A 26,004-nucleotide genomic window follows, 5' to 3' on the forward strand; every position below is an offset into this window, starting at 1 on the left:
GTATTGAGATCCAAAGAGAGAGAAGAAGCCATCTAGCTAATAACTATGGACCCGAAGGTCTGAGGTAAACTACTCACACATCATCGGAGAGGCTATGGTGTTGATGTAGAAGCCCTCCGTGATCAATGCCCCCTCCGGCAGGACGCCGGAAAAGGCCCCAAGATGGGATCTCACGGGTACAGAATGTTGCGGCGGTGGAATTAGGTTTTCGTGGATGCTTCTGTTGGTTTGGGGGTACGTAGGTATATATAGGAGGAAGAAGTACGTCGGTGGAGGGCGCGCCCAGAGGGGTAGGCGCGCCCCTACCTCGTGCCCTCCTGGTTGCTTTCTTGACGTAGGGTCCAAGTCCTCTAGATCACGTTTGTTCCGAAAATCACGTTCCCGAAGGTTTCATTCCGTTTGGACTCAGTTTGATATTCTTTTTCTGCGAAACTCTGAAATAGGCAAAAAAACAATTCTAGGCTGGGTCTCCGGTTAATAGGTTAGTCCCAAAAATAATATAAAAGTGTATACCAAAGCCCATTAATCATCCAAAATAGAATAGAATATAGCATGAAGCAATCAAAAATTATAGATACGTTGGAGACGTATCAGGGGTCCTGCCCCAAGCCGCGCCCCTTCCATGTATAGGTGCGGGGGAAAGGTAGGGGAGGGAGCCCCCTCCCCTTTCCTTTCTCCCATGAGAAGGGGAAGGCAGGAGGGGCTAGCCCTCCCCCCTTTTCCTTCCCTAGGGCCGGCCGGCCAGGGAGAGAGGCGCCCTGTGGGCTGGTCTTTCCCCCGCTTGGCCCATTAGGCCCATACACCTATCGGGGGTGTCCGGAACCCCTTCCGGTGACCCGATGACTACCCGGTGCATCCCAAAACTCTTCCTGTGTCCGAATACCATCGTCCATACAACTCTTCTTTAAGAAATCCATTAAGGAATGCAGTTTTGACGTCCATTTGCCAGATTTCATAATTATAAAATGCGGCAATTGCTAACATGATTCGGACTTACTTAAGCATCGCTATGGGTGAGAAGGTCTCATCGTAGTCAACCCCTTGAAATTGTCGAAACCTTTCGCGACAAGTCGAGATTTGTAGATGGTGACATTACCATCAGCGCCTGTCTTCTTCTTGAAGATCCATTTATTCTCAATGGCTTGCCGATCATCGGGCAAGTCCACCAAAGTCCACACTTTGTTCTCATACATGGATCCTATCTCAGATTTCATGGCCTCAAGCCATTTATCGGAATCTGGGTTCATCATAGCTTCTTCATAGTTCGTAGGTTCGCCTTGGTCTAATAACATGACTTTCAGAACAGGATTACCGTACCACTCTGGTGCGGATCGTGCTCTGGTCGACCTACGAGGTTCAGTAGTAACTTGATCTGAAGTTTCATGGTCATTATCATTTGCTTCCTCTCTAGTTGGTGTAGGCATCACGGGAACGGTTTTCTACTATGTGCTACTTTCCAATTCTTAGAAAAGGTACAATTACCTCATCAAGTTCCACTTTCCTCCCACTTACTTCTTTCGAGAGAAACTCCTTCTCTAGAAAGGTTCCATTCTTGGCAACAAAGATCTTGCCTTCGAATCAGTGGTAGAAGGTGTACCCAATTGTTTCCTTAGGGTATCCTATGAAGACACACTTATCCGATTTAAGTTCGAGCTTATTAGGGCGAAGCCTTCTGACATAAGTGTCGCAACCCCAAACTTTAAGAAACGACAACTTAGGTTTCTTGTCAAACCACAGTTCATACGGTGTCGTCTCAACGGTTTTAGACGGTGCCAATTTAACATGAATGCGGCTGTCTCTAATGCATAACCCCAAAACGATAGTGGTATATCGGTAAGAGACATCATAGAACGCACCATATCTAATAAAGTATGGTTACGACGCTCAGATACACCTTTACATTGTGGTGTTCCAGGTGGCGTGAGTTGTGAAACAATTCCACATTGTTTTAAATGAAGGCCAAACTAGTAACTCAAATATTCGCCTCCGCCATCAAGTCGTAAAAACTTACGATGATTCTCCACTTCACTCCGAAATTCTTTGAACTTTCCAAATGTTTCAGACTTGTGTTTCATCAAATAGATATACACATACCTACTCAAATCATCTGTGAAGGTCAGAAAATAACGATACCCGCCGCGTGCCTCAATACTCATCGGACCGCATACATCGGTATGTATTATTTCCAATAAGTCATTAGTTCGCTCCATTGTTCCGGAGAACGGAGTTTTAGTCATCTTGCCCATGAGGCATGGTTCGCAAGTATCAAATGATTCATAATCAAGTGATTCCAAAAGTCCATCTGCATGGAGTTTCTTCGTGCGCTTTACACCAATATGACCTAAGCGGCAGTGCCACAAGTATGTTGCACTATCATTATCAACTTTGCATCTTTTGGCATCAATATTATGAATATGTGTATCACTACGATCGAGATTCAACAAGAATAGGCCACTCATCAAGGGTGCATGACCATAAAAGATATTACTCATATAAATAGAACAACCATTAGTCTCTGATTTAAATGAATAACCATCTCGTAGTAAACAAGATCCAGATATAATGTTCATGCTCAACGCGTGCCGACGGCGATCACATCGACCATGGAACCATTTCCGAAGCGCATCGTCACCTCGTCCTTTGCCAATCTTCGTTTATTCTGCAGTTCCTGTTTCGAGTTACAAATATGAGCAACCGAAACAGCATCAAATACCCAGGCGCTGCCATGAGCATTAGTAAGGTACACATCAATAACATGTATATGAAATATACCTTTGTTCACTTTGCCATCCTTCTTATCCGCCAAGTATTTGGGGCAATTCCGCTTCCAGTTACCATTCCCTTTGTAGTAGAAGCACTCAGTTTCAGGCTTGGGTCCAGCTTTGGGCTTCTTCTCGGGAGTGGCAACTTGCTTGTCATTCTTCTTGAAGTTCCCTTTCTTTCCCTTGCCCTTTTTCTTGAAACTAGTGGTCTTGTTAATGATGCGGCTTGAAGCTACGTCGGTATTTCCTCAAAGAGGAAGGGATGATGCAGCACAACGGAGGTAGGTATTTCCCTCAGTGATGAAACCAAGGTTATCGAACCAAGCAACACTACGTAAACAACACCTGCACACAAATAACAAATACTCGCAACCCGACCTCTAAAAGGTGTTGTCAATCCCTTTTGGGCAACGGCGTCAGAAATTGGCAAACGGACGTGAGAGAGTAGTAAATATTGATAGATCGAACGCCAAATAATATAAAGTGCAGCAAGGTATTTTTGGTTTAATAGATCTGAAAATAAAAGCAAAGGAAAATAGATCACAAAAGCAAATATAATGAAGAAGAGACCCGGGGGCCGTAGGTTTCACTAGTGGCTTCTCTCAAGAAAATAGCAAATGGCGGGTGAACAAATTACTGTTGGGCAATTGATAAAACTTCAAATAATCATGATGATATCCAGGCAATGATCATTATATAGGCATCACGTCCAAGATTAGTAGACCGACTCCTGCCTGCATCTACTACTATTACTCCACACATCGGCCGCTATCCAACATGCATCTAGTGTATTAAGTTCATGGAGAAATGGAGTAATGCAATAAGAACGATGACATGATGTAGACAAGATCTATTTATGTAGAAATATACCCCATCGTTTTATCCTTAGTAGCAACGACACATACGTGTCGGTTCCCCTTCTGTCACTGGGATCAAGCACCGTAAGATCGAACCCACTACAAAGCACCTCTTCCCATTGCAAGATAAATAGATCAAGTTGGCCAAACAAAACCCAAATATCGGAGAAGAAATATGAGGCTGTAAGCAATCATGCATATAAGAGATCAAAGAAGACTCAAATAACTTTCATGGATAAAAAGATAGATCTGATCATAAACTCAAAGTTCATCGGATCCCAACAAACACACCGCAAAAAGAGTTACATCATATGGATCTCCAAGAGACCATTGTATTGATAATCAAAAGACAGAGAGGAAGCCATCTAGCTACTAACTACGGACCCGTAGGTCTACAAAGAACTACTCACGCAACATCGGAGAGGCACCAATGGAAGTGGTGAACTCCTCCGTGATGGTGTCTAGATTGGATCTGGCGGTTCTGGACTCTGCGGCGGCTGGAATTGATTTTCGTTGACTCCCCTAGGGTTTCTGAAATATTGGGGTATTTATAGAGCAAAGAGGCGGTCCGGGGGGCACCCGAGGTGGGCACAACCCACCAGGGCACGCCTGGGCCTCCAGGCACGCCCTGGTGGGTTGTGCTCCCCTCGGAGCACCCCCCAGGCGCTTCTCCGGCCCACTGGATGTCTTCTGGTCCAAAAAAAATCCTCAAAAAGTTTCGCTGCGTTTGGACTCCGTTTGGTATTGATTTCCTGCGATGTAAAAAACATGCAGAAAACAGCAACTGGCACTTGGCACTATGTCAATAGGTTAGTACCAAAAAATGATATAAAATGATTAGAACACATCCAAGAATGATAATATAACATCATGGAACAATCAAAAATTATAGATACGTTGGAGACGTATCAGTTAACCATCAACACTTGATGCTCCTTCTTGATTTCTACCTCCGCGTCCTTAAGTATTGCGAAGAGCTCAGGAATCGTTTTATTCATCCCTTGCATATTATAGTTCATCACGAAGCCTTTGTAGCTTGGTGGCAGTGACTGAAGAACTCTGTCAATAACACTATCAACTGGAAGATCAACTCCCAGCTGAGTCAAGTGGTTATGATACCCAGACATTTTGAGTATGTGTTCACAAACAGAACTGTTCTCCTCCAGCTTGCAGCAATAGAACTTGTGGGAGACTTCATATCTCTCAACCGGGCATTTGCTTGAAATATTAACTTCAACTCTTGGAACATCTCATATGCTGCATGACGTTCAAAACGTCTTTGAAGTCCCGGTTCTAAGCCGTAAAGCATGACACACTGAACTATCGGGTAGTCACCAGATCAAGCTTGCCAGACGTTCATAACATCTGCTTCAGCTCCTGCAGCAGGTCTTTCACCTAGCGGTGCATCAAGGACATAATTCTTCTGTGCAGCAATGAGGATAATCCTCAAGTTACGGACCCAGTCCATGTAGTTGCTACCATCATCTTTCAACTTAGCTTTCTCTAGGAACGCACTAAAATTCAGGGGAACGGTAGCTCGGGCCATTGATCTACAACATAGATATTCAAAACTATAAAACTAAGTTCATGATAAATTAAGTACAATTAATCAAATTAGTAATGAACTCCCACTTACAAAACATCCCTCGAGTTATCTAAGTGATACGTGATCGAAATCAACTAACCCATGTCCAATAATCACGTGAGATGTGGTAGTCATCAATGGTGAACATCTCTATGTTGATCATATCTACTATATGACTCACGTTCGACCTTTCGGTCTCCAGTGTTCCGAGAGCATGTCTGTACATGCTAGGCTCGTCAAGTTTAACCCAAGTATTCTGCCTGTGCAAAACTGTGTTACACCCGTTGTATGTGAACGTAGAGTCTATCACATCCGATCATCACGAGGTGCTTCGAAACAATGAACTTTGGCAAAGGTGCATACTCGGGGAGAAACACTTTTATCTTGAAATTTAGTGAAGGGATCATCTTATAATGCTACCGCCGTTCTAAGCAAAATAAGATGCATAAAGGATAAACATCACATGCAATCAGAATATGTGACATGATATGGCCATCATCATCTTGTGCTTTTGATCTCCATCTCCAAAGCATCGTCGTGATCTCCATCGTCACCGACTCGACACCTTGATCTCCATCATTGCGACGGGGTTGTCTCGCCAACTATTTCTTCTACAACTATTGCTAAAGCATAGCGATAAAGTAAAGCAATTACATGGCGCTTGCACTTCATACAATAAATTAAAGAGACAACCCTAAGGCTCCTGCCGGTTGTCGATATTACAAAACATGACCATCTCATACATCAACATATATCACATCATATCTTGACCATATCACATCACAACATGCCCTGCAAAAACAAGTTAGACGTCCTCTATTTTGTTGTTGCAAGTTTTACCTGGCTGCTACGGGCTTCTAGCAAGAATAGTTCTTACCTACGGCAAAAACCACAACGGTGATTCATCAACTTTGCTGTTTCAACCTTCTTCAAGGACCGGCCGTAGTCAAATTCGATTCAACTAAAGTAGGAGAAACAGACACCCGCAAGCCACCTTTATGCAAAACTAGTTGCATGTTTGTTGCTGGAACCGGTCTCATGTGCATGGACATGTAAAGTTGGTTCGGGACGCTTCATCCCACAATACCGCCGAATAAAAATAAGACGTTGGTGGTAAGCAGTATGACTATCACCGTCCACAACTCTTTGTGTTCTACTCGTGCATATCATCTACGCATAGACCTGGCTCGAATGCCACTGTTGGGAAACGTTGCATGGAAAACAAAACAAAAATCTACTCACACGCAATATATATCCATGGAGATGCATAGCAAAGAGAGGGGAGAGTGTGTCTACGTACCCTCGTAGACCGTAAGCGGAAGCATTTAGTAACGCGGTTTATGTAATCGAACTTCTTTGCGCTCCAACTGATCAAGTACCGAACGTACGATACCTCCGCGTTCAGCACACGTTCAGCTCGGTGATGTCCTCTGCCTTCTTGATCCAGCAAGACGGCGAGGTAGTAGATGAGTTCCGGCAGCACGACGGCGTGGTGACGGCGATGGTGAAGTTATCTCTGCAGGGCTTCGCTTAAGCACTACGAAAATATGACCGGGGGTGTAAACGGTGGAGGGGGACGCCACACACGGCTAAGACAATGTTGTGGTTGTGCTAGGCGCCCCCTTCCCACATATATATAGGTGGGGGGAGGGAGGAGGCAGGCTGGAGGCGCCCCAAGTGGGGTCGAATCCCACATGGGGTCCTGCCCCAAGCCGCGCCCCCTGCCATGTGTAGGTGCGGGGGAAAGGCAGGGGAGGGAGCCCCCCTTCCTTTCTTCCATGAGAAGGGGAAGGCAGGAGGGGCTAGCCCCCCTTTCCTTACCTAGGGTCGGCCGACCAAGGAGAGGGGAACACCATCCCCCTGTGGGCTGGTCTGTCCCCCCTTGGCCCATTAGACCCATACACCTACCGGGGGTGTCCGAAACCCCTTCCGGTAACTCAATGACTACCCGGTGCATCCGGAAACTCTTCCGGTGTCCGAATACCATCGTCCTATATATATATATATATATATATATATATATCAATATTTACCTCTCGACCATTTCGAGACTCCTCGTCATGGCCGTGATCTCATCCGGGACTCCGAACAACATTCGGTCACCAAATCATATAACTCATAGAACACTATATCGTCAATGAACGTTAAGCGTGCGGACCCTACGGGTTCGAGAACTATGTAGACATGACCGAGACACCTCTCCGGTCAATAGCAATAGCGGAACCTGGATGCCCATATTGGCTCCTACATATTCTACGAAGATCTTTATCGGTCGAACCTTATGACAACATATGTAATTCCCTTTGTCCATCGGTATGTTACTTGCCCGAGATTCGATTGTTGGTATCTTCATACCTAGTTCAATCTCCTTACCGGCAAGTCTCTTTACTCATTCCGTAATACATCATCCTACAACTAACTCATTAGTCACTTTGCTTGCAAGGTTTTTTATGATGTGTATTACCGAGAGGGCCCAGAGATATCTCTTTGATACTCAGAGTGACAAATCCTAATCTCGATCTATACCAACTCAACAAACACCTTCGGAGATACCTGTAGAGCATCTCTATGATCACCCAGTTATGTTGTGACGTTTGATAGCACACAAGGTATTCCTCCGGTATCCGGGAGTTGAATAATCTCACCGTCGAAGGAATATGTATTTTACATTAAGAAAGCAATAGCAATAAACTGAACGATCAATATGCTAAGCTAACGGATGGGTCTTGTCCATCACATCATGACAACACATGTCTATGGTTAGGATACCTTAACCATCTTTGATCAACGAGCTAGTCTAGTAGAGGCTTACTAGGGACACGGTATTTGTTTATGTATTCACACATGTATTTAAGTTTCCGATCAATACAATTCTAGCATGAATAATAAACCTTTATCATGAATAAAGAAATATAAAATAACAACTTTATTATTGCCTCTAGGGCATATTTCCTTCACCGACATGAACAACAACAGTTGAGTGATACTCGAATGCTTTCCTGGAGTGTTTGCCTCAGTGCGATTTTGGGAAAAGAATATCATTCGACTGAGATGTGCCTGTCGTAGAAGCTCGGGTCCTAGTTTGGGCGGTCAGGGTTGCCCGATATCTACAAAATTCAGTTCCACTGGAAGCCCGAAATAATAATTCGACAAAAAAAGCTTGTGACTGCCTGGGTGAAGACGATTCGACGATACATTTCTATGTCATGATCTGCGGCAGTGGAGGTTAGGCCTTGAACCCTATCTAGCCACTACCCAAAGAAAGTCAAAAGGGGGGTCGGCATGAGCGTTGATATTCAGCACCGAGCTCGCTCCCCCCCTCGAAAGGATCCATCAGTCAGCGCAGGCTCTGTAGCGATTCCATCCCCTGTAACCATCTCTCAATGTAGGGGGCTGGAGCTCCTTAGTGCAGGTACAATAATCCCATACCTGTATACTCATGGGCGTGTAAGATGACCTTATAGCAATGGTCGTCATATAATCATTATAAAAGGAATGATCTTTCTTGTTATCTATATTTGAACATACCACTGGTTTCAAAATTTCCCCAATTATTGGAAGCTTCTCATCTAAAGAAAAATGGTTGGCCTGCCCAAAACTGTTGCAAAGAGGGAAACTACGCGCACTAATGAGAGGGAAATTGGTTATCTGTGTTTGTAAATTCTTCATTTATAGGTTTTTGATCCATTTATATATATTGAATCACTCTTTTGTCATTTGGCCACTTTGAGTAATATATTCAGGTGGAGGAACTCCTCCCCCGGTGATTTCTCAAAAAAAAACCTTCCTTTAAGTACATGGTTGGTGTGAGCTTGCCAGAGCAATTTCTCACACTTTAGAACGGCTTTTGAATTGGCTAAGATGTCGCAAATACAAGTTAGAAATGCGACCTTCAGAAATTTGTCGGGAATGCGACAGATCTATGTTGGCTAGATACAATTTTAACTGTGTGAAGCTAGTTTATTTAGAACTCAGGTTTATACCGAAAACTTGATTCGGTGCCCAGGCTCATCTGCACCCGGTCATAAAAAAGTTCAAAAAATCCAATTTTTTTGTGTGATAGACAATTTTGTGGGTGAGGTTCGCTTCAAATTTCAACTTATTTGGACATCTGAGCAGCTCTCAGCAAAAAAAAAGACAAATCGGGTCAAAACAGTGTATGAACAGTAAACTTTTTTACAGATCCTGAATTTGTCTTTTTTGCCGAGAGTTGCTCAGATGTCCAAATGAGTTGAAACTTGGATCGTACCTCACGCATAAACTTATCTACCACACAAAACTGTTTGGAATTTTTTGAATTTTCTTAGTATTTGTTTTGATTTTTTTTTCGTCAAGGGGGGTGCAGATGAGCTCGGAAGTAGAAACGTCGCACTTGGTTTATACAAGATATTCATGCTAAAGTAACTCGACCAGGCACTTGATGTCTTTGCCATGGTAAGAGCATCTCCAGCTGCGCCCCCAACAGGCCCCCCAGGCGACTTTTTCGGTGCCGGCGCCAAAAAAACGGCCCAGTCGCGCCCCCAGGATGACGAAAAGCGCCGGTTCGGCCCTTTTTTCCGCTCGGCGGCCGCAGGCCGAACCCGGCGCGCTGGGGGGCGCTTGGGGGCTCCGGCGCAAGGGAAAAGCGCAGTTGGCCCACACCGTCAGGTGAAAAGTCAAGATTTTCTTCCCCGACTCACCTCCCACCCCCCGCGCTCTCGGCCGCCACTAGGTATATCCCGGCGCCGCCCCGCCGCCCTTCACCGGTAGATAGCCATTCCCCGCCGGAAAATAGCAGAGGTTCACCGCGGCAGCCCCTCCGACACCAGCTGGGCGTTTCCGGCCGCGGAGGGGCAGTTTAGCGGCGGGTGCACGCCCACCGCGTGCAAGGTGTTCGGCGATGGACTCGGATGACGAGGAAGTGCTCGCCGCGCTGCTGGAGGAGGAAGCCGAAGCCGACGTCCAGGAAGAAGAGCATCTCATGGTGCTCGCCGCCCTCGCCCAACGACGTCAAGGGCGACACCGGGCGCGACGTGTGATGAAATATGAGTTTTTATTTGTTGAACTATATAACTTGTATTGAACTATTTGTTGTTGAACTATTTTGTTGAAGTATTTGAATTTTCTGTGATGAAATATGTGATAAAAAATATATTTATGTTGATAATTGAACGCCGAGCCACGGCGAACCACGCCGAATATGGGCATATTCTCGCCCATATGGGCCTTTTTCGCCGAAATGGGGCTTCAAAAGTGGGCCAAAATCGGCGACTGGGGGCGACGACTGGGCGCAAAACCGCCCCCAGCGCCGAACAAATCACCGGCTCGCCCCTAGGGGCGCTTTTTATGCGTCCTGGGGGAGCGAACGGCTGGAGATGCTCTAACCAGATGGCATTTCCCCCGGCAAAAAAAATCAGATGGCATTTGCCTCCGTGTTGCTCCGCTTGTGCCGATTCAGGGGTGCCGATCCCGAAGGCACCAGAGAAGCAAGTTGTGGCGACCCCTGCCCCAGTGGCACTGCGAGCCATGATTGGCCATGGGCGTCGGTGTAAACCACTGGCACGGGGTATCTTGATTGGCAAGCATGCATTGGACGTAGACAACCTTCAACAAAAGCAACATTGGCATTGCCTGGGTGTGTGCCTTGTGGTAAATTTGACTGCCCCGACACTGGATGTTGGTAGCCATGTATGCTCGACGTATTTTGTCGCGGTGGCTGCAAAGAAAGTCATATTTAAATGTCACCGCATGAAGATGGAAAAATGGATGCATCTACAACAGAATGATAATTAATTACAACATACCTCGTTGTTTTAAGTAATACTCCTACTTTCGGGTGTATGTTGATAATTCTGAGGCCCTTTTGGTGCACTGATGACTTTGTCCGCACTATATAATATCAAGGAAGCAAATATGTCCATATATCATAAGCATCACGTAAAATAATTAGTATGAAAAGATGAAGAAATTAAAACAATGCATACGGACCCAAAGAGACTTGCCTTGGAGAAGTATTAAGATATTGTGAGAATGCAGAGGGCAGAAATATCTGTTCGAAATGATAGGCTCTCTCCGCAGAATATGGTTTCAGTATCTCCACGGTCTTCTTCCAGACAACACCAACCATCCAGTAATTCTTAGCGTGACAGTTCACCATCATGTAGACAACATCGTCCCCATTAGTGTTGAGGATCGGGAAATTTGTTGTGAGGTTCCTCAATGTTATTCTTCCAACATTACCATCCCACATCTTACTCAACGCCAATGTTTCAGCAAAATCATCCCACCGCTGATGCGACAATGCATAATGTCTCAGGGCGTCATCAACCAAGATGCCGTCGACATGAACAACGTGTCCCTTGAACCAGTGGTCCCAAGAAAGATGCCTATAACATGTCCGGACCTTCCAACCATCACTGATATTATTGATTTGCTCTTGTTGATCATGTGCTCCTATGAAGTCATCATGTGGAGTGAGGAGAATGTCCACATCGTGCAACCTATCTATGCTATCAAGATCCTTTGTCACCTTGAACCTCTTGGTAACACCCTCCTGTCTATAAACATGATGATCCATCTCGACAAACTTGATGACATCATTGCAAAAGGTGACATCCCGGATCCGTATTGGGTCGCCCTTCCGGAGCAAGTTGAATTCGGGCTTGGGCAGAGGGATGAAATAGATGAAAAGGTCGGCTTCCTCCTCGAGAATGTTGCAAACGATGATGCCGCGCCAGAGGTCGACCCATGCCACCATGCCTCCGCCAAGCGTGATCACCTTGTGAGGTGCAATGAACAGGTCATCTACCCTGATGCGGCTAAGCTGCGCCTGCACTTGCAGTGTTCTGGTGGTCCACGTGGTAGTCTTGGACGAAAAGACGGTGAGGTCATAGTTTGCAAGCAGGGTAGTTGTATGGGTGAGGTCGGCAAGGAGAAATCCCCCTCGTTGTCGCACGACACGATGCCGACGTACCATGTGTTCCTGATGCCCGGGGGAGTGGCCGGGATCGGTGTGAGCGACGGCCTGCCGCCGCGGCCAGCCTTGTAGACGAAGTACTCGGCGTGACCACGTCCTTGCACGTTGCTCCGGGGGCTGGCGGCGAAGGCGAAGCCTAGGAGGGCGAGGTCCCTGTCCGAGGATATAACCCGAGGCTCAACAGTGTAGTCCTCGATGTTGAACCCGGGGCCGTGCACGCAGAAGTGGGAGACGGCCGGCGGATCCGCGAGGCAGAAGGTGACCTTGACGGTGCGGCCGGTGATCGACTGCGCTTCGGCGGTGGTGCCGTTCTCCCGGTCGGCGAAGTAGGCCTTGCTGTCGAGGAGAACCGAGCTGGGGTAGCGGGGCGCCTCGTCGACGGCGTGGGGCTGGAAAGAGTAGGCGGGGAAGGATCCCTTCGTCTTCGTGCCCATGGTGGTCGGCGCTCGTCGGCAGATTCGGAAGCGATTTGTATATGTTGTCGGGATGGAGGCGCGCGTTCGTGTCGGTTTTGAATTGGGCCTCGTTGGCGTTGTTGGTGGGCCTTGTTATCCAAAGCATGAGAAAGAAGCAGCCCGACGACCTCCTGCGCCAGGCCCAGCGGCTCCACTGACCCAACTCCGGCCATCTTCGCCGGGTGGGATCACCGCGCGCCTCCGCCGTCTCCCCCATCCCCGCCCCCGCGCTCCTTCTTCCGGCGGCCCGGACCCTATCTTCCGCCACTCCTTAAGCGCGGCGGCCTCGCGGCGCCGCCTTCACCAGCACGCCCAACCTGGCCGTCGCCGCCGCGGCCCGTCTCCGGAGAATACGGGGTGAGGAGGAAGGCGGCGCGCTAATGGGTCCGCCCGCCAGCCTCGGCGGGTGAGCGATGCGGCGGCCCCAACCGCGCGCGAGGTATAGGGGGGAATCACATGTGGAGGGCGTGGCAGTTGCGCCGAGCAATCCATCTACGGCGTCGTCGACCAAGGTGCGTGAGGGACAGAGCTTCTTTGCTCCAGAATGGCACTGCTGTTCCTGCTTGACACTAATTTTATTTCATTTTCAACCACTTCCAGCTCGGATCTAAGGAGAGAGCCCAAGATTGGACACCGAGGTTATGCCAATAATGCTCCGGAGTTGAGCTCCAACAAAGGGAGCTTGTTCGATGGTGAACGCTGCTACACCCTGGGGAAGAGAGAAGGCACCTCTCTCTGCAATTCAGCCGTCGCCGGAGCTTCAGAGGAAGCTGGATTTAGTGTGGAGCACGAAATTGGGGATAAGTGCGAGGCTGATGTCCATTTGGCAGCAAAACTGGGCCCTGGTATTGGGAAATTGATTGTGTCCAAATGCTCTTTCATTTTTGACACTGGAAGGGACACCTTTGAAGGGAATTGCAGCTTGCGGGATGTTCTTAAGCTTGGTCTCTGGCTCTCACCGGAGACCCTCCGCAGGTTCTGGCGTGCTTCGTGGCTGAGGCCTGAGGATTTTCTTGACATTTTGATCGGCTTCGGACAAGGTGCAGCAGAAGTTAGGAACGCAAGATTTCTGTGGAATTTGTACAGGTGGGCTTCGTGGCAGAGCAAGGACTTCCGGCATCTTCCAAGGTCGAATGACATCATGGTGTCAATACTTGCAGATGCTCATATGCTCAGCCAAGCTGAATCATTGCTTCTCTTGCTGGATGACAACAGGGCTCTGACCGATGCTAGTAGACTGTTCAGTCAGATTACCCAGATGTATTCAGAAGCTGGCCACCTCGACAAATCAGTGGCGCTTTTTGATCGTGCAAGGTCTAAGTGTTTGATTCCTTCAGCCTCATGCTATCAAGTACTTCTAAATCGTCTGGTCGGAAGGAGAAAAGAGGAGTTAGTATTAAAAGTATATGTGGACATGCTTGAAGTTGGATTAGGCTCTTGCACAGAAGGAGATGTTCTTGATTTTGTCATCAGTGCTTTAGTCAAGGGAGACAAATTCTTACAGGCTATTCGTATAATTCGGCAGCTAAAGAGCTTGAACATTGAAATAAGTAAGGGATCCTTGTCAACTGTCGCAAAAGAATTTTGCAAGAAGAAGGACATTGGTGATATGATGAATTTCTTGGAAGAGTGGAGGTATTTACCTGAGCTGCGTCTTTGCAATCGAATGCTTGCGTCTTTGTGCACAAACCTTGGTACTGACGAGGCATGGTTTGTCTTGCAAAGATTAGAGTCCTTAGGATTTGCCCCAGATGCTACAACCTTTGGCATTTTCATATGCCATAGCTGTAGAGAAATGAAACTCAAAGCTGCATTCCTCTATTTATCTGAGTGCTTTTCTAGACATATTGAACCTAAAGTTTGTGCTTATAATGCTATTATAGGTGGTGTTTTCACAGAGGGATTGTACAGACATGCGAAATATATCCTTGAAGACATGATTGAAAGAAAAATAATGCCAGAACTTTTAACATACAGGATACTTCTGGCAGGATATTGCAAGTATAGGCAGTTTGATGATATAGAACATATCTTGAGAACTATGGAGACTAATGGTGTAAATGATCTTCCATCTGGAAATTGTGTGCTCTCTAAGGCCTTATCCTTCCTGGGGCTAGACCACTTAGGAGTGAAGGTTAAGAGAGATAACGCCGCTGGCTTTCCGAAAGCTGAGTTTTTCGATTCAGTAGGCAATGGCCTGTATTTGGACACTGACACCAAAAAGTTTGAGATTTCGTTGGTGCAGATTCTTGATAATGCTCTGTACCTAGATATTAACTCGAAGATAGTCAGTGCGTGTCAGCAAGGCAACGTTGCAAGTGCTCTTCTGCTGAAAGATGAAGCTTTTCAATGGGGACATTACATTTCACCAGCTAGCTGTTTGGAACTAATCAAGTCCTTGTGCGCAAGTCCTGTGCATGTTATGGATGTTATTGACCTTATGAAGGAAATGCCATATACATTTGATAAATTGGATGCTCAAACTCTAAATTTAGTCGTCCAAACACTGAGTAAGAATGAGATGTCAGCCCGTGCAAGATTAGTTTTGGACAGGTTATTCAGAAGAGGCTTGCCAGTCAATCAAGATACATATACTTATTTGCTTATAGGCTTCTGTACAGAAAGGAACATCGCAGGGTTTTGGGAATGTTGGAATGTTGCAACAAAGTTTAGTTGGTCTCCTGACAAGAAGGATTTGATGCCCCTCATCAGTCACTTGTGCAAATGGGGAGTAGTGGAGGAATCCTTGCAGCTTATAAGCTCGCTGCTCGACTGCTATCCAAATTTGTTTTTTAGTGCATATTGTGCACTTCTCAAAGAGTTATGCAGAACAGGTTACACTAATGTTGGATGTGCGATGCTGGAGGCTCTCCTAGAAAAGGGTGTGGATGTGGGCCGTTCACTGATTCTTAATGTGGCAGAGGGCTTCCTAACGGAACAGAAGACTGTCGAATCGATTGGACTGTATGACATCTGCCTTCACAAAAACATTGTATCAGCTGTGTTTACCCACCAATTTGCATTCTCTTCACTATCATGGTTTGATGCAGAACGATGCAAGGACTTGGTACAGTCTATGCTGAAAACAGAATGTTCTGATGTCCCAGCTTTCAGCTGCATTGTGAACGAATTACTGCATACAGGAAAAGTAAGCCAGGCAATATCAGTTGTTGAAGCATCCACTTTAGGGAAGAAATCAAGTGACAAATTACTAAATTCCATCCTTCAGTCGTATTGTTGTCTAAACAATTGGAGAAAAGTAGATGCAGTTCTTTGTATCATGCTAAAGATACATGCTAGCATATCTATTTCTAGCTACCGCCTTCTTGTCCGCAGAATGTGTGAGCAGAGTCAGTTTTCTAGTGCATTATACCTTAAGGAGCTGATCCAAGACAGTGACAAGTCAAAAGACCTGATTTTATACAACATTCTGTTATTCTATCTTTTCAAGAGAAGAAACATTTTGCAGGTTCAGGATTTGTTGAAGGATATGAAAGGTAACGGTATTTCTCCAGACAAAACAACATATGATTTCCTTGTTTATGGGTTTCACAAGTCTGGAGATACCGATCGTTCAGTTACTATGCTTGATGCTTGCATTACTCAGGGATTAACACCAAGCAACCGCAGTCTCAGAATAGTATTGAGTCACCATTGCATGTCAGGGAACCTTGAGAAAGCACTGCAATTATTTCATCTGATTGAGGGCAGTGGATGGAAGCATGGTTTAGTCATTGAGTTGACTATCATTTCAGCTCTCCTTTCATTTGGAAGATATTCTGAAGCAAAATCATGTCTGAACAACCTGAGCAGAAGTGCACTAACTATATCTTACATCAGTTTTGATGTGCTAATCAAGGAATTCTGCAGACAGGGAGATGTGGATATGTCTGTTAATCTGATAAATACAATGTTGAAGCATGCTAGACTACCAAGTGAAGCTAGCTACAGCTCTGTCATATACAGGCTATGTATATTAAAAGAATTTGATCGGGCGCTTGATTTTCTTGCTGAGATGCAGTTGGAGAACTTAAAACCAAGTGAAATGTCCTGTGATGCGCTCATGCGTGGCCTTTGTGCCATGGGAAGAACCAGTGACGCTAAGAAGATTTTGGAATTGCTAAAGACCTTTGGTTCTGCACCGTCGTTTGGCATGTATAGAACTGTTTTTGATAACTACCGTAGGTGTAACAACACATCGGAAGCCGCAGGACTTCTGCATGACATGCAGCAAGCAGGACACGTGCCCAACTTTGAGATGCAGTGGTCTGTGATAAGCAATTTAAGCAGTACTGATAGGAAGACTGAAGGATATGAACAACCTATTTTGTCGAAAATTATTTCATCCAGTCAATTCCCCATGAAGGATAATAGGAGGAAATGATCTTTTTTCCCATGCAAAGATATAGCCAATGCTGATGGCAAGGGGATTATGGATGGCTGCCCTCCTACGAAGAACCACCCGCAAGGCGGCTGCGTCACTGCTACTGTGGCCGCACATCGGCTACTGGCTCGCACGCTAAAGCTAGAGATACGGCCTTCTGCAACTCTGTAGAAGTGGAGCAGTGGCAATAGATGCACATTGAGCCCATGGCAGGTCTCTTTCTGTTCATCATTGCTGACCACAAATTGCAGTCCTGGATGCATCCCGGCTAATTGGCATATACCTTCGTGGACATTACACAAAGGTAAATGCCTTGTTATGTTTGTGTACAACATATTCTGGTCATATCGATTCACGGAGTAGGTTTTGAGAGAATATGCATACTTGTCTTCTTTTACCATGCAGTTAGGGTCTTGCGAGCTCCGCAGCTAGAGAAAAAAGAAGTGCATCAAGATGACCTTACTTCCGACCATCCGAAGCTGCTCCTAAAAAATATTGTCGTGATTTGATATCTCTCATGTTCTTCTCACACGAATTTTCCTTATATGAGGGTTCGGTGGATAGCCCAACACCACAACAGTAATATCTCATAGCCTTTTTCTTGTGTTCCTGCTAATAGATGTCTTATTTCAAGTTGTGTATTGTTTTCGTCTGATCTCAGGGGCATTGTTGTAAGCGCCGAGTCACGATTGTGCCCCTACCCTGCCACACTAGGTCATGTGCTGCCCGCTTGTTCGCACACCCTGCTCCCGGCGACCAAAACGGGCTTCATACGCTGCAACGCTGGTGTCGTGTCGACGTTGTCTCCCGGCCGTCCACTGCCCGTTACCCCACATGCCCTGTCCTGGTCCTTGGACCGATGCTTGTCTTTGTTTCATCTTTCTCTTCATGTTAACATGTGATTTAAACACACGATCAACCCAGCGTGTGTACCATCCAATGTGTTGTTGCTTTTTTCGCGAAAAAACATGTGCTGTTGCTTGCTTATATATTCGCCGGGTACCAGTTATAATGAACTGATGGTGCACCATGATGCGATGTATTGTATCATAATATTCATATAGTCATCTTAGCAATTGAACGAGTTTGTTGGTTTGCTCGTGCTTGAGCACTTTTTATGCATGATGATTCGAATTGGAGGGGTCTCTTTCGTATACGTGTCCGACCGTATGTGCTCCGTGCTCGATTTTGGCAAGTATCCGTTTCCGTCCTCGTTTCCGAGAGGTCTATGTCCGTTTCCGCTTCCAAACAAAACATGAAGAACAAATAGTACAGCACACGTCTGCTTTTTTCTCCTCGTCTCCCCACGAAAGCTCTCTTTACGCCGCCGCGACGACCACCGTCTCTGCAGAGAAGCCATCACCGACGTCCAGACAGGGCGCCGCCATCAGCTGCATCCGCCGCCCAACCCCCTCCCGGCGGCCGCTATGTCCCCACCGACGCGGATGGAATGCCTCGACGCGTAGCAGGTGCAAACGTGGAAGCCGGCGTCCAGACGAGGCTCCGCAGTTGGCCGCAGCCCCCACGGTATGAACTTTACCCCTCTCCCGCTCCTCTATTTTTCTACGAGCCAGCCAAATTCGTGGCACCTCGTCTTCACTCCCATTACCACATCTACACAAAGGAAATGTGCGATCCACAGCTATATCCAAACTTAACCACCACCAGCTTTCGATTTCGGCTACTTGCTGTGTTTGCCACTGTGCTATGCCGGTTGCTATATTATTCAGTAGATAGATGGTTAGTTGATGAATAAGTTGTTCTTCATCAACGCACTCATCGAGCTTGTGTTCTTCTGCTTCAGACGGGAGCATCCGGCATGTGCAAAAACGTATATTCCTCCGGGCAAACAGTGGCGGCCTCGAGGCCGACGGTACGTATGTGACTCTTGCTCCATTGTTTCTATTTTATCCATCATACTATGGAATTATTCATCTCCATAGTTCTAAACTTTCTTTTCTACCAACCTTCTGATCATGTTTCCATTTCAGATATGAGTACCCTTATCATGATGTGCCCGCGGGGCCGTTAGAGCCAAAGAACACCAACACTTCCTCTTCCTCCACGCAGGCAGAGGCGGCGACTCACGACGTCTCGCCAACGTCAAGGCACTCGTCTCCACCTATTTTGGCTCCTTACTTTTCTGGTTGGCATTTACAGTTTTTCATCAGAACAGACCTTGTGGGTTCTTTCCACACGTATCCTCCTTTGGGTGGGCCATTCCGGAGCTTGCAGGAAGCCAAGGATGCTATCGCGAGCCATCTCGACGACCTGCGCTCTCCAATAATGTGAATGTTCTCAACTTTATCATGATTTTCGCATGTCAGAAATTACAATGTTTTTAACATATAGAATGCTCTGACCTGAACTAGGCGCAAGGATGGGCTTTCGGAGACGGAGATAGCGGTTCGATGTTGCCTTTACTGGCCTGATGGCACAAGGAAGATGTCTTCCAAAGACAATCCGAAACCTAGGAATATCAGCCTATTGCTTCAAGCTTTACTGGACAAGTACAATGAAGATCACCATCTTTTAGGGATTTGCTCTCTCTCCCTCCTCCTTGCCCTCAGTCTCTGTCCTATTACCAGGGCTGTGTTAATTGTCTTATATTCATGTACTAGTTGCTGATACAATCTATGCCTCCTTTTCAGGATCTTGCATATGAACTTGATGGTGTTGTGTGCTTCCAAGAATTTTATATGGGGGAGATTGGCTGCCTCAGTATGTACTATCATCTCAATTTTACTACAAAGACTAAAGGAGCTGATGATTTTCACGGTGGCATCAACAATCTATTCTTTGCTGAAGTCACACAAATAAAGGGCGAAAGTGCTGAATATGTGCTCAATTGTTTCTGTATGGTGAAACGCAATGACAATGGTATTTCTTCCGCCTTACGTTAAGTTTTGTTCATACGGTTCGTGCTCACATTTATATGGTAGATGTCATTTGGTTGCCCCTAGTGTCATGTTTACCTTAGCTTTACTGTAGTTATAATATCTAAGCTAGTTCATGCTCAGACATATGTAGTAACTGCCTACACATGTTTTTTTCCCCTAAGGTCGATGCTATGAATGTATGTATTACGGAAATGTTGATTTGAAGCACCCTGTCAATGCTGATAAATATAAAGGTCGCCACTCTCACCCACACAAAGTAGGGTACGGTTTGGTCGATCGAGGGGTACCTGAATACATCCAGAATGAGGAGGATATGCTGGCGGATGAGGAGGCTAGGATAAGATATATATACAAGGTACTGTTTATATCTTGTGGGGTTGGTACTTGTCAGTAATTTTACTGAAGTGTTATTATTCTGTTTCAGTGCCCTGATGATCGTACTATTGTGGCAAAATCGAATGGTGCAAGAATGCCTGCTGTTTTGGCCAAGAGAGAGGATGTTGGTTTGGCCAAACGAGAGAATGCTGGTTTGGCCAAAAGAGATGATGCCCAAGGAAAAGGGAAATACATTGTACCTGCAAGGCGTCAGTTGGTTTGAGTATCCCCTTATGCATATGTTTGATTTTTTTTGTTAAGGAAAGTGCAAGACTATAATTCCTAAACCCTACATATCTATAAAATACCAAATATATATACCTTATGAAAATGTATTCCATGATAAATCTGATGATATTGCTTTTATAGTCTGGTATTCAAAGTTCACAAAAAGTATAGTATGCACTATATTTTGGGACGTAAAAGGTACCATCATTCCGTCCTAGTACTGTAGTGTGGTGCTACCTTCGTCTTGAAAAAAGCTTATAAATTTGGGCAACGCTATGCATTGGTCGGCGGATCTTTTCAAAAGATTCGCCGCCTCGCGAGCCATTGGATTCGACGTGGGGTGCCTTGTTAGATTCAGTTGCTAGCTTTGCAATAAGGATGATGTTGTGTTTGGACATTTGCAACAGAGTTCATGTTGCATAACTTTTGCAACAAAGATATTGTTGTGAAATGTTTTCTACAACAGAGCTAATGTTGCAAAAAAAAAAATTGTATTCGCCTTTATACAGGTGTTACGGAAGAAAGTTTTGCGGCATCACTAATGTTATAGAAATCTTTCTTCCAACAAGGAGGATGTTGCAAGAAAAGGACCATCGTCATTCGCCACGAGCTTCTGTCGAACGGTGATGAGGGAGGAGCGGCACCGCCTGTCCTTGCCATCGTGACGCCGTCGGCGAGCGCTGGACCTCTGACCAGGTCGCCTCCATGCCATCCTTCTCTCCAATGAGGTAGGCGCACCGCGCGCAGCCGACGGACGTGGTAGAGGTGGGCAACAAGCACCAGGGCAGCGGCCGTGCCCGACCCCTGGTTGCAACGGCGCACCACGGCGGCGACCGCGCCCGACCCCCACTGCAACGCTGCACCACGGTGGCCAACGGCAGACCCGTGCTCACGGCAAGCTGAGACCACCCCGTTGTGCTGCTGCTGCGGAACTACATGTGGTTGGGGTTGTTTCTTAGGATATTTGCATCATGTGTACTAATTCTTCCTAAAAAATCTTTATGGTTGCATGGATACAAAGACATGCAGATAAGACAAAAACAAATGACGCCAGCAAAAGATTCATAGTGTGCTAATTCAACTTCAAAAAATATTTTGTAGCTCAAACCGTAGTTTCAATTGAAAAATAATTTTCACATAAAAAATCATCACGACGAGATCTTCGACTAAACCTCATGTTGATAATTTCTCATGACTTTTTTCGGCTAAAAAGTTATCATATTTTTGCTATGTAAGTTATCACGTCTATGGTACACAAATTATCATGTTGTTTACACAAAAATTACCGGGGCATAAAAAATGTTTCTCTGACCGTCTCCCCACATGCACATTCACGCGTGCACTAGAAAAAAATGCTTATGTCAGCGAAGATTTCACAAAAATTCAAAAATTGAAGTGTTTTGTAGCTCAAACCGTCGCTCAATACAAATATCATTTTCACATAAAAATTCATAGTGATGAGACCTTTGAAACTAGATCCCATATTGATATGTTCCGACAACATATTTTTATCAAAAGTTACCGGTATGTTTTTCATCAACTTTTGCCCTCAGTCAAAAGTTATCGCGGTGTTTGTACATAGGGTATGCGGTGCGTATATTACCATGTTAATTACACATGAGTCACCGAGATGTTTTTCAACAACCCCTCTCTCAAAAGTTGCGGCGGTGTTTGTACATAGGTTATCAGGTCTACTGTGCATGTATTACTATGCTATTTACACATAAGTTACGAGAGTGTTTGTACCTAAGTTATCAGGTCTGCAATGAGTATGTTGCCATGCTATTTAGATAAAAGTTACCAGAGGTATGTTTTCAACTTCTTTCCCGAGTAAAAATTTACCACGATATTTGTACGTAAGTTATTCGGTCTACGATGCATGTATTATCATGCTATTTACATAAAAATTATCGGGGGTGTATTAGGTAAAAAAAATCCCGGGTCAAAATGCTACCGTGGTGTTTGCATGTAAGTCATCACGTCTGATGTGCGTATATTATCATGTTATTTACATAGAACTTTTCGGTGTGTTTTTCACAATATTTTTTCCCTTCATGGTGTTTGTAGCTAAATTTTCAGGTTTCTAGCCCTAAACGCAATCAATCAGCGCGGCCTGGCGTTTGCTGGCAGCCTGCCAACCGCAAGCATTGGTTAATCTAGGAGGTAATAGCACCAGCAGTCCTGGAACTTGTCCAGGATATGATGATCTAGTCCAAAACTTGCAAAAGCAAACTATTGCATCCCACAACTTGCACCCAATGTGCAAATTTGGTCCTAGCCAATCAGACGACGACAAGTGGAGCCTAGTCAGCAGAGCCGGTCAGCGCAGCACATTTTGCAATTACCCCCTGGACTTAGCACTAATGAAACCGCACTACACAATTATTCAGGTAAGAACAAGAGGCAGCATTTCCTTGGTCTTCACTGCGTTCATGAAGGAAGGCTCCAGCTTCTTGTTCTTCCAGTTGTAACCTGTGAGAATTGCATCATCGGAGCACGGATATGTCGGTCAGTCACTGGATCATCATCGCGCAAAAGAAGATCAACTGAATGTTTGGTGCCATGTCAACGACGTTACCAAACATCTTGTGGAAATGGAACCAGTCGTAGGAGCAGCCCGACATGTGCAGGTGCAGGTCGAGGCCGCCGCGGCCGTTGTCCTTCTCGAAGGCGTTGCCGACGTGCAGCGACCACATCTGCGACGGCGCCTCGACGGGCACGGTCCAGTCGCGGCCGCTGGCCACGGCCTCCGTGGAGCGCGGCAGCAGGTAGACCGGCGTGGTCCGCCTGCCCGGGTCCAGCGCGAGCGCCGCGATCATGGGGTGCGTGCGCGTCATGGCCAGCATCGACCCCGGGATGTCGAGCCTGATCCTGTTGCCGAGGACGACGTAGTGGGAGTCGGTGAAGGCCCAGTCGTGGATCATGAGGTGCGCCGGCAGCACGAACTCCCGCTTCTGCACCAGCCTGAAGCCGGCGTCGAACTCTGCATACGTACCATCAGTGATTTGATTTTAATGGGCATATGGATGGACAAGGGGGTGCTGCCGACCGTAGAAAGTGAAGTTGGCGCGCGGGAGGAGCATGTCCTCGGCGTTGTAGGCCACCATGAGCAGCCGGTTGCGCTTGGGGTCGACCTTGTAGTGCGCCAGCAGCGGCATGCTGAACACGCCTGCACGGGATAATGGCGACCGGGCCGGCGCACAAACGTCAGATCATCCATGCTAGCTCGGTGCGCAACGACTAGTCTACTCTACTCAAAGTGAACAGCACGCACCACTGAGCACGGGGCGCAGCAAGCGGGTAGCCGCGTCGAGCCCGGCCTCCGCTGCGGTGCTGCAACGCGATGCTCACCGGGCTGGCCGTGCACGGGCAGGCACACGAGGCGGCGACGCTGTTCCACGACATGTGGAGGTCGGGGCTGAAGCCGGACGGCGTAACCTTCACGGCGGTGCTCACCGCATGCCGATCCATGGGCCTGGTCACCGAAGCCTGGGAGTACTTCGACAACATGGAGGCCAAGTACGGCGTGGCGCCGACGGCCGAGCACCACGCTTGCATGGTCGACCTGCTGGCTCGGTGCGGGTACCTCGACGAGGCGATGGCCTTCATCGAGCGGTCGCCGGCCGACCCCGGAGCGAGCTCCTGGGGCGCGCTCCTCACCGGCTGCGCCATCTACGGCAACCTGGACCTCGCGGAGTCCGCGGCGAGGCACCTCTTCAAGCTCGAGCCGCACAACTCGGCCAACTACCTGGCGATGATGAGCCTGTACGAGCAGCACCAGATGTTCGACGAGGCGGAGAGCCTCAAGTACGCCATGAAGGCGAGAGGGGTGGACGCCAGGCCGGGGTGGAGCTGGACGCAGGTCGGGCGGAGCGTCCACGTCTTCGAGGTCGACGGCGGGTCGCCGCCGTACCCGGAGACGCCGGAGATATACGGCGAGATGAGCCGGCTGGTGTCGCAGATCAGGATGGTGGGGTACGTGCCGGACAACGGCTGCGTCGCCTACGTCCTCCCCGAGGAGGAGAAGGAGCGGCTGCTGCTCTGCCACACCGAGAACCTGGGATCCTCGAATTCATTAGTGGTAAGTCCAGGGGGGTAATTGCAAAATGTGCTGCACTGACCGGCTCCGATGACTAGGCTCCACTTGTCGTCGTCTGATTGGCTAGGACCAAATTTGCACATTGGGTGCAAGTTGTGGGATGCAATGCTTTGCTTTTGCAAGTTTTGGACTAGATCATCACATCCTGGACAAGTTTCAGGACTGCCGGTGCTATTACCTCTTAATCTAGTTTCTAGGTTGGTCTTTTTGTGGTTTCTGCGACGTTCCCTAAAAACGCTCGCCCCTCTGTAAATTGCGTCTTTTCGCCATCTTTTCTATAAGAAAAAGGCAGTGCTTCTGCCGGTTCCTCAAAAAAAAAAGTCAGGTTTCCGGCCTGTATCATGATATTTACATAGAATTTATCACGGTACATTTTAATAACTTTTTTCAAGTATAAATTCTTGAGAAATATTAACACATTATGCGCTAGAGGCAATCCAAGAAAGGAACGAGAAAATTACAGAATTTTGGGTGATACGGTAGTAATAGAGTTATTTATCCAAAACCATCACAATTGAGGCTAGGGTAACAACTTGGTACCAGATTTGTGCCAGGGTACAAGAAACCACCAAAATTGCGCCTAACCTGTAACACGGAGGACTGATTGTCGAATTTGCTCGTGAAGACAGTCGTTCTGACATATTGGGCCCATTTGTCGGGCTGACATGGCGAAGACTAATCCAAGTCAATATTTGCCCCGCTGAGGTGGACGGGGACCTGCTAGTCAGTCACTCATCTTCTTTCTCCTATTTCTTCTTCTTTCTCCTATTTCTTCTTCTTCCTCGTCTCCTCCCTCCCCTGTGACGGCTGGTTCGGAGGTAAGCGTGCGGCCGCGTTGATCGGAGGCGGCCATAGGGAGAAAGGGAGGAGGCGCGGGAAGGGCCCGCTGGCGGCGGCCGCGCCGCGCGCCCATCCGGTCCGTCGACCAGGCCGTTGTCTTGCCGCCACCCATGGCGTCCGCCGCCCCCACCTCCACTCCCCTTTATCTCCTTTTCCTACTCGCCCCATGAGCACACCATCTACAAGAAGCTCCTCGCCTATGCCATTCGGCTGCCGCGCCTGGACCCGACGCTCAAAAATGGATGCCAACCGCGTCCAGGGATGCGTCTCCCAGGTCCACGCCGCGCCGCGCCGGAGGGTCTCGCCGCGCTGCTCACCAAGGGCCTCGCCGCGCTCTCCAGGCTGACACCGATGCGCAGCTCACCAAGCGCCTCGCCGCGTTGCTCGTGCTCCGGCTCGCTGGCGCGCTCACGAGGGATGTCGCCATGGTGCCGTTGGAGTTCATCGAGATGCTCGGGTCTATGCACGGCACTCGGGGGCCGGCGATGATCTCCGTCCTTCCGTAGATCAGAGCACCCATGGCGACGTCGGGGGAAAGCAGGTGAGGGCTCAGGATGCGGGAAG

General features: G+C 47.3%; 3 protein-coding genes across 4 annotated transcripts; 2 read left to right on the plus strand and 1 right to left on the minus strand.

The window, feature by feature from the left end:
• The first annotated feature begins 12,747 nt into the window (after nucleotides 1-12,747).
• On the plus strand, nucleotides 12,748-18,079 carry LOC109769016 (pentatricopeptide repeat-containing protein At5g15280, mitochondrial). Of its 2 annotated transcripts, XM_073496949.1 has the most exons (5): nucleotides 12,753-13,126; nucleotides 13,215-14,249; nucleotides 14,498-17,302; nucleotides 17,404-17,577; nucleotides 17,660-18,079. In XM_073496949.1, the coding sequence occupies exons 1-3, from the start codon at nucleotides 13,071-13,073 to the stop codon at nucleotides 14,544-14,546; spliced, it is 1,140 nt and encodes a 379-aa protein (XP_073353050.1). In that variant the 5' UTR covers nucleotides 12,753-13,070; the 3' UTR covers nucleotides 14,547-17,302; nucleotides 17,404-17,577; nucleotides 17,660-18,079. The 2 variants fall into 2 exon arrangements, with proteins under 2 accessions (XP_020183344.1, XP_073353050.1); XM_020327755.4 differs by having other exon boundaries at nucleotides 12,748-13,126; nucleotides 13,215-17,302.
• Nucleotides 18,080-22,752: 4,673 nt separating this feature from the next.
• LOC120963528 (carotenoid cleavage dioxygenase 7, chloroplastic-like) lies at nucleotides 22,753-23,883 on the minus strand. Its single transcript, XM_045227255.2, has 3 exons — nucleotides 23,776-23,883; nucleotides 23,551-23,670; nucleotides 22,753-23,484 (listed from the first exon to the last, which is right to left on the minus strand). The coding sequence occupies exons 2-3, from the start codon at nucleotides 23,657-23,659 to the stop codon at nucleotides 23,015-23,017; spliced, it is 579 nt and encodes a 192-aa protein (XP_045083190.1). The 5' UTR covers nucleotides 23,660-23,670; nucleotides 23,776-23,883; the 3' UTR covers nucleotides 22,753-23,014.
• On the plus strand, nucleotides 23,845-24,600 carry LOC141021963 (pentatricopeptide repeat-containing protein At4g01030, mitochondrial-like). Its single transcript, XM_073497826.1, has one exon. The coding sequence runs from the start codon at nucleotides 23,845-23,847 to the stop codon at nucleotides 24,598-24,600; it is 756 nt and encodes a 251-aa protein (XP_073353927.1).
• Nucleotides 24,601-26,004: the final 1,404 nt, after the last annotated feature.

The sequence above is a fragment of the Aegilops tauschii genome, chromosome 4, assembly GCF_002575655.3.
Source record: "Aegilops tauschii subsp. strangulata cultivar AL8/78 chromosome 4, Aet v6.0, whole genome shotgun sequence".
NCBI lineage: Eukaryota > Viridiplantae > Streptophyta > Magnoliopsida > Poales > Poaceae > Aegilops > Aegilops tauschii.

What these genes read in the sequence shown, in the direction of transcription:
- LOC109769016 (XM_020327755.4), top strand. Translation starts at nt 13,071, where the DNA reads ATGTGGAGGGCGTGGCAGTTGCGCCGAGCAATCCATCTACGGCGTCGT. An exon ending in CTACGGCGTCGTCGACCAAG is followed by an intron (nt 13,127 to 13,214) that starts GTGCGTGAGGGA and finishes AACCACTTCCAG; the next exon opens with CTCGGATCTAAGGAGAGAGC.
- LOC120963528 (XM_045227255.2), bottom strand. Translation starts at nt 23,659, where the DNA reads ATGCCGCTGCTGGCGCACTACAAGGTCGACCCCAAGCGCAACCGGCTG. An exon ending in CGCCAACTTCACTTTCTACG is followed by an intron (nt 23,485 to 23,550) that starts GTCGGCAGCACC and finishes GTACGTATGCAG; the next exon opens with AGTTCGACGCCGGCTTCAGG.
- LOC141021963 (XM_073497826.1), top strand. Translation starts at nt 23,845, where the DNA reads ATGCTCACCGGGCTGGCCGTGCACGGGCAGGCACACGAGGCGGCGACG.